This window comes from Myotis davidii, unplaced genomic scaffold, assembly GCF_000327345.1.
Source record: "Myotis davidii unplaced genomic scaffold, ASM32734v1 scaffold798, whole genome shotgun sequence".
NCBI classification, from domain to species: Eukaryota; Metazoa; Chordata; class Mammalia; order Chiroptera; family Vespertilionidae; genus Myotis; species Myotis davidii.
The window spans coordinates 243,682-252,225 of NW_006289818.1; the positions used below are offsets into that span (position 1 = coordinate 243,682).

General features: G+C 36.2%; 1 protein-coding gene across 4 annotated transcripts in view; it reads right to left on the reverse strand.

Annotated features, from left to right (window-relative positions):
• The window catches only part of DOCK11 (dedicator of cytokinesis 11), a 142,384-nt gene that overhangs the window by 4,898 nt on the left and 128,942 nt on the right, over positions 1 to 8,544 (reverse strand). For all 4 annotated transcript variants that reach the window (XM_015563139.1, XM_015563138.1, XM_015563141.1 and 1 more), the window contains 5 exons: positions 6,980 to 7,093; positions 6,300 to 6,446; positions 1,549 to 1,759; positions 991 to 1,181; positions 481 to 581 (listed from right to left, as the gene is read on the reverse strand). In XM_015563139.1, coding sequence (XP_015418625.1) covers positions 481 to 581; positions 991 to 1,181; positions 1,549 to 1,759; positions 6,300 to 6,446; positions 6,980 to 7,093 — 764 coding nt within the window. The remainder of the gene's footprint in view (positions 1 to 480; positions 582 to 990; positions 1,182 to 1,548; positions 1,760 to 6,299; positions 6,447 to 6,979; positions 7,094 to 8,544) is intronic.

Sequence of the window (8,544 nt, forward strand, 5' to 3'; positions counted from 1 at the left end):
CTTGTGCAGCCAAGGTTGAGAACCCACTGGCTTAAGTGATGCTCACTCAAGACAAGCCATTACATGTGCGAGACTGGCAGAATTCAAGTGGAACTAAGGACATAGGACAGGAGGCAAGCTTCTCCAATCCTTCCAGTTCCACTTTTATTCCTACCCTAAATGGTCAGAAATGCTGTGGCATGAGGTCAGTGGGGCAAAGGAGGAAACTGCGTAATGAATTTAGGCTTGTGTTTGTGTCACAACATCCAAAGCAATAAAGTAAGTTGGTTTATTTAATCTCTTAAATCACTAGGGCATTAATGTCCCGCAGCAAGAAAGAGATCCCGCATTTACTCTGTAATTACCATTAGGAGGTCACTTAAATATTGTAAAAGAGAACAGAGAATGGCTTTTTCTGGATAGATATTATTTGGTGAATATTTTGGTTTCTTTTAAGAAGAAAATGGAGTACAAGAATAGTGAAAACTACAAAGTACTTACCTAAACATGTCTTTCAACTCACTGACTTTCTTAGATGGATACTTGCTAGCTTGACTGTCATTTAAGAAAGCTCTTGCATATGCTAATGGACCAGCATTTACCTAGATTACAGAAGAAGGAAAATGAGAGTTGTCAGAATGTAAATTTTTGCATTTCTCTTAAAAAAACAATACCCAAATACATTAAAAATCTGCATCTGAGAAATGTATTTACTATTCTTACTGTAAGCTTATTTGAAAAATGATTAACTAAAGCAAATAATCTGCAAAGATGATATTCTAATAAATTAGTTAATGATTTCTGATATGTAAATACGGAATTTGGCTATCGTCAGAAGAATTTATGTTAAAGTTCTCTTACATAACACAATATTTATTCGAATTGAACATAATTTCTGTATTGAGTTAATCAAAATTAATGCAAAGGTGTTTGCACTCAATAAGACTATACCACTTAGGAAAGCAAGACAACACCAAGAAACATCTAATACGTGTTTGACAACCAACATACCTGCACTGAAACACAGCCCTGCAATTTCAGTTGAAGCTGAATCATGTCCACATCAGCAGAAGAGCAAAGTTTTTGCAGCTCTGCAGTTTTATCTTTTATTTCATCAGTAGCAACATCAATGGGCTTTAAATTAATCTGCTGTTCATAGTTTATAGGAATCCTCTTCTTCACATATGGAAACGAGTTTGAAGCTATTAAAATATTAAGATTGATTTACTATCTCAAAAAGTCATTTGTTCCAACAGTCAAATTCATTTTTAAAAATCCACTGTGCTTAATTTTCCCCAGGCCTTCTCTAGACAATACTTCAGGGTACCATAGAGAACCTTATGACTTCAGTATTGAGAAAGAAATTATCTTTATGAGACACTTCAGAGCAATCACGATTTACATATAGGAAAACTATGATTTAGCACATCCCTGTTTGTGCAAGCCAGTGACTTAACAGCAGAACAATGAATGACTAAAATTTCAGTTACATTTTCTGGCTGGCCAGCTGCTATCTGTGTTTATTTCAAAGGACCAAGTCAAACAAGTCATATGCAAAGTCCTACTTACTAGTCAGGATTGTACGACGTTTGCACTGTTCTTCTATGCAGCCTTGCTTTTTGCCGGATAATGTATAAGGAGCCTCAAAAACAAATTTGTTGATATTATGGTTTCTTTCAAACTCAGTCTTTCTTTCTGTGAGTTCTTTGTCATCAAAGTAGGGCTTCACATAAGTGACTTGGATATGAGCATATTTTGGATCAAGCTCTTTGGCATTTACCTATAAATAAGAAAGTTCTGGTTTTTATTGAATAAAATGGGAAAAGGGGTACAGGTAAGCTACTAACTCTTTTGAGATCAATTGAGGTACATTGCCACTATGACCGTGTTCCCAATTGAACAGATACCTGGAGGAGGTCTTTGTTCTTTTTTAGGGATCATTTCCTTCTATATATAAGTTACAGAAACCTATTTGTAGATTACAGAAATGTAGGAAGAAGATAAAAACTATAATCCTACCACTCAGTAGTGACCATCATTTACATATTCATACATTTCCTTCCTATCTTTTTCCTATGCACATATATTTACAAAACTGAGATAACTGTTTTATAATCTGAGTCCTTAAAAATATATAAAAATGGTTAATTGTATATTTGAATTCCGCCGCAATAAACATGTATTAGAGCAGCGGTTCTCAACCTGTGGGTCGCGACGCCTTTGGGGGTCGAACGGCCCTTTCACAGGGGTCACCTAAGACCATCGGAAAACACATACATAACATTATGATTCATAACAGTAGCAAAATTATAGTTATGAAGTAGCAACGAAAATAATTTTATGGTTGGGGGTGACCTCAACATGAGGAACTGTATTAAAGGGTCGTGGCATTAGGAAGGTTGAGAACCACTGTATTAGAGGGAGGACTCTGAGATGACAGAGCATCAGAAATCTACCTTCCTACCTAGACAACAGTTACATTGGCAGAATTTGTCTCATGAAACTATATGGGGACTCTCTAGTCTGTTGAAGATTTGCAACTTCTGGGGGAAGACCTAAACAGAAAATTGCAGGTGATTTTTATTTTGGTCAGTTTCAGCTCTTGGCACAATGTCAGCTACTCATACACCTCACCTCAGCCCCGTGTCAGGCAGCTGTGCACATGTTCTCGAACAGCATTATTCACAACAGCAAAAACATGCAAGCAACCCAAGTGCCCACCAACACATGGATAAACAAAATGTCACACACACACACACACACACACACACACACACACACACACACTGGAATATTATTCAGCCTTGAAAAGGAAGAATATTCCACAAGATGAAAATTGCTTTGAAGATGGTGAGTGGTAATGGCTGCACAACAATGTGAAGTAAGTTAATATCATTGAACTATACACTTAAAAATGGTTAACACAATATATTTTACTGGAGGCCCGATGCATGAAAATCTGTGCAAGAGTAGGCCTTCCTTTCCCTGGCTGGCTTCACCTGGGCCCCAGCTTCGTCAGGAAGGACGTCCAGAATGACGTCCAGAAGACGTCCAGTCTAAGTAGCATATTACACTTTTATTATTATAGATGTACTCCGTATCAGCAGTCGCCAACCTTTCAGACATCACAGACCACCAGTGATCCACAGATTACCAGTTGGTGACCACTGCTCCAGATGGTGCCCAGGACCCTCTTTCCGTGTTTAAGCCAACTAACATTGACTTGTGCCATTGCCAATATCTTACATTTTATGATAGTCAGGCCTTTTTGTGTTTAGTGTAGGAAGCAAAATATCAAACAAACAACAGAAACCTTCTAAGAAATAGTCTCTGTAACTCTTTTTCCCTCCACATATACAGGATGGACAGGGGATAGAAAGTTTCTTACCATCTTTTAACTTCTCCAAATCTATTCTACTTGCTCTTACATAAGAACCTAAAAGCCTATTTCCAGAAACCTTAGCCTTCTTTTATCTCCCATTAAAAGCTAGATCTCTCCAGAGAGCCATCAGGAGATAATTATCTGGCTAAGACAAAATACAGAAATAAAATAAAAAAGGCCACGCCTGATTTTAACTTTATAAAGTGAATTATGTGTGATAAATCATTCCAATAGTACACAAGGGAATATATGAAAAGTAAAAAATATCTTTCTTCCCAGGTAAGGCTCTAGTTCCTCTCCTCAGGGCTAACCATGGTTAACAATTTTATATGTATTGTTCCTGAAATTTCCTAAGCATAGCTTATACAAGTGAGTATATGTGAATAAGTTTTTACACAAATGTGATCACACTATCTATACAACCTGCACCTCATCTTTTTTCCTCCTAAACAATATATCTTGGTAGATTTCTAAGTATTGATATGAAACTCTTAACATCTAGGTTACTATATCCATTCTGTGGGTAATACCACCATTTCTTTAGCCATATGGACATTTAGACTGCTTTCAGGTTTTTGCTATATAAACTTTGCAGCAATAAATAACTTTAAACATACATCTTAATGTATTGCCGAAAACCGGTTTGGCTCAGTGGATAGAGCGTCGGCTTGCGGACTGAAAGGTCCCAGGTTCGATTCCGGTCAAGGGCATGTACATGGGTTGCGGGCACATCCCCAGTGGGGAGAGTGCAGGAGGCAGCTGATCGATGTTTCTCTCTCATCGATGTTTCTAACTCTCTATCTCTCTCCCTTCCTCTCTGTAAAAAATCAATAAAATATATTTAAAAAAAAAATAAATAAACATACATCTTAATGTATGTACATCTACAAAATAAAATTTTAAATGTGCAACTGTTGGGTCCAAGGAAACATACAGTTTAAAATATTGGGATATATTACTGAACTGCTCTTTACACTGTCTGTACTCTTAAGCACATTTTGTTCTTTGGCAAAGTAAAAGAGTGTTTTTTAATTTTTACTCTTACACATTAAGAGATAAGGATGTTAAAAGCAGCAACTTCTTATTATATCTGTTGCCTATGGGGAATGACTAAAATATTGTGCATACAAATAATGTCAGGAGTCCAGGCACCTGATGGTGGTTTGTCATTAGCACATGTGGTCCAGGTTTTCAGAGGCAGAATAAAATAGAAAACTGTATGCTGTTCAGCAATCCTGGCTTTCCATTAATTCCCCATTTATAGTATCAGTAGTGTGGTGGCAAGCCTAAGACTATCTGGCTACAAGGAGATAAAAATCTTCTGCTCTCTTAATGCAATACAACACAAAATAGTTAAAACTAGTAAGGAAAGAAGCAAGGAGGTCCTGCCAAATATTAATGAATTTTGGACCTACCAGTAAATCTATTTTTATATGTCTAAAGTTAAAGAGATGTAGGTAAATCTACAAAGTGAAGAGATGATTTTCACAGTGGGCAGTGAAGTCTCCACCATTGCCATGGGCTTTGCACTCTGGCAATGCTGCCTACTAGCTGTTAAGTGCTTTGCAAAGCACCATGTCCATCGGGAAATACTGCTGTGGCCTACAGATCCTAACTATATAGGTCCTTTCTATCTTAAAAATCAGCTCACTGTGGCAAAAAGTATGGAATTTCCTCAAAAAATTAAAAAGGAAATTCCCATTTGACGCAGTAATCCCACTTCTAGGAATAGGAATATATCATAAGAAATCAGAAACACCAATCAGAAATAACATATGTACCCCTATGTTCACAGCAGCACAATTTACAATAGCTAGGGTTTGGAAACAGCCTAAGTGCCCATCAGCAGATAAGTAGATTTAAAAACAGTGGTACGTCTACACAATGAAATTCTACACTGCTGTAAAAAAGAAGAAATTCTTACCCTGGGGGAAAAAGGAGATATATGTAATACTTTAAACAATAAAGAATTTAAATTAAAAAAAATCAGCTCTGTTCCTGGGCACTCCCATGGTAACTAAGGATGGTCAGAAATTCGTGCTATGTTTTCCTGAAATTCTGTCTATACAGACCTATGCATTTCCCAGGAAAGGGCCTCTCTTGATGGAACTTTTCTCATCCTGCCTTGGCAGGGCCTGATGAGATGGATAACCTTTAGAATAAGACCCAAGGTATCTCTCCTAAACCCACTTCATTATAAACGTAACTACTGAACTAAGGATAGCTTTAGAATAAAATGTGTGCCTTGAGATGATTTTAATCATTAAGTATAACATTGAGAATCATGGTGAGCAATAGCAATCACAATAATAGCTAACCTTTATTAAGCATGCTGGCTTCTATTATTATTAATGAATGTTTTTTATGTACCAGAAACTCTAATCACTTTCCATATATTTACTCATTTAATCCATATAAAACTCCACGAGGAAGGCACTAATTACTATTATTTTAATCCTCAACAGAGGACATGCTTTTTATTGATATGAGAGAGAGGGAGAGGGGGGAGGAGGGGGAGAAAGACACATCGATCAGTTGCCTCCCATAAGCACCCTGACTGGAGATTGAACCCACAACCTGTGTATGTGCCCTGACTGGGAATCGAACCCGTGACCTTTCTGTGTATGGGATGACACTCCAACCAACTGAACTACACAAGCCAGAGCAAAGGCACTATTATTATCTCAATTTTACTGAGAAAAATAAGGCACAGAGAGGTTAAGTAACTTCCCCATGGTCACACAGCCAGCAAGTGACAGAGAATGGAGATTTGGATCCTGCTCTCTATGACTCCAAAGCCCCTGTCCTTTCTTTCACTATCTGGAAAGATTCTATTTCTATGCTTCTCCTCCATCAGCTAATATAAAAAAAAAGTCAGGAGCAATATACCATGCTTGGAACTACCAAATAATGATTTCACAATGTAGGGTATAGTTACCTTGTCTGAATCCTGAATTATTTTCACATTCTCTGTACCAAATTTTTCACCATAAAGTTTAACAAGTCTCAGGGAAATCTCTGAGAGGCCAGTGAGCTTTGGCTCTTTGTAGATGTACTCCTTTCCATCTTCTTCTTCAAAAAAAGACTGTTGTAAAGTTAAACATATAATCACTTATAAATTGTATGAGCAAACAGCATTTAAAGAAAACCTACTAAATGGCTACTAATAATGCATTTGAAATACATTTGAAATAAAAGTACTGAAATCCACGTCCATATATTCCCCCCTTTTAACTTCAGATAAATGAGAATTTTCAAATTCACAGTCATATGAACACGATTGGCCTAAAGATTTCCACACTAGATTTTTCTAGTTTCCAGTATACTTACCTGCTTTTTATTTGAAAGCTTGAACTACTAGATATTAAAAATATACTTTTGGAAGCTAACATAAAATGAAAGTGAGGGAAAAATTCAAATGCTATATGCTGGACTCTGACCTAATGGGTTTAGATAGGAGAGCCACAGTGAACTTTGTACTTACAACAGAGGCTTCCTGCGGTTGTGATAGGCACTCTATCTGGACAGAATTCCAGAGCCAGTAACTGCTGCTATGGTTATCTACTAATGTAAAGGTGAATATTTAAAAAGAAAAAGAACTTTATGAATTGTACTTACTTGGCCATAAAAAGCAACTCTGAAGAAAGTGCCTAAAAGTCTTTTTTTTGTGTGCATAACCTCCAGAATTTTTGTGTAAGCTCCATGAAGAGTTCTATAAACTTGAGTAAGTTTCTGAAAAATGAGAATATACAAATCAGCTTTGTCTATTGGTTAAATATTAAATGTCTTTAAGATAAATGCCCAGGGATAAAAAAAAAAAAAGATAAGTGCCCAGGGGATAAAAAAGATTTCCTTGTCAAAATGGTTTTGATAAGGTCATTCACACCCCCATCCCTATTATCACAATTAGACAAAATCTTAACTTTAGGTCTAAGGATAGAGCTAAAAACAGTCAAACAACACTGCATTTTGAAGTATCATGCTATATTTCATTAACATCTGAATGGTAGCATGCACTTTAAAAATACTATATTATTACTGACTACTACTATTTTCGATATTTCTGAATTATTTAAACTGAAACAGAAGCAAAATGTTTTGCTTGAATCCTTAGGTGGAGAGATAGAATAAACAATTCATGCAAAAACTTTTGGAAATGAAATACAGATACAAAAATAAGTAATAGTATAAGCCTCAGTGAGGCGTGCTTTTATACATGTACACAGATGTTTTCAAAGACTATGTTCTTCTGCACACCCAGAAAAGGAAAGCACGTGGTGCAAAGAACATTATCAAGAATGTGAAATGACAACCTATAGAGTGGGAGAAGATTTTTGCAAATTAAAATCTGATGAAGGTTTTGGATTCAGAAAATATTAAGAACTCTCATAATTTTTTTTTAAAAAGACAAACAACCCAATTTTAAAATGGGAAAATCAACAGGTACATGAAAAGATGCTCAACATCACTAATTATTAGGGAAACGCAAATCAAAGAGATACCACTTCACACCTATTAGAATGGCTTTTATCAAAAAGGCACAAAATAAATGCTGGCGAGGATTTGAGAAAGGGAACTCCCTGTGCACTGTTGGTAGGAGTATAAATTGGTGCAATTACTATGGAAAACAGTATTGAGATTCCTCAAAAAATTGAAAGTAGAACTATCAACTGATATGGCAATTCCATTTCTGGATATTTATCTGAAGAATGAAAAGAAACATACACCCCCATGTTCACTGCAGCATAGTGATGGATGTTAACTGGACTTATTGTGGTGATTATTTTGCAATTCAAATATTGAATCATTATTTTGTACCCCTGAAACTGATATAATGTTATGTCAATTATATCACAATAAAAATTATATATAAAAGAAAAAATATGGGCAAAGGACTTGAGTATACATTTCTCCAAAGGAGATATACAAATGCTCAACTAGTACATAGAAAGATGTTCAAAATCATTGGTCATTAAGGAAATACAAATCAAAACCACAATCTGACACCACTTCATACCCACTAGGATGGCTTTTTTCTAAAATATATTTTTATTGATTTCAGAGAGGAAGGGAAAGGGAGGAAGGGTAGGAGAGAGAGAGGGAGAGAGAGAGGGAGAGAGAGAGAGAGAGAGAGAGAGAGAGAGAGAGAGAGAGATCAATGATGTGAGATAGTAATTGATCAG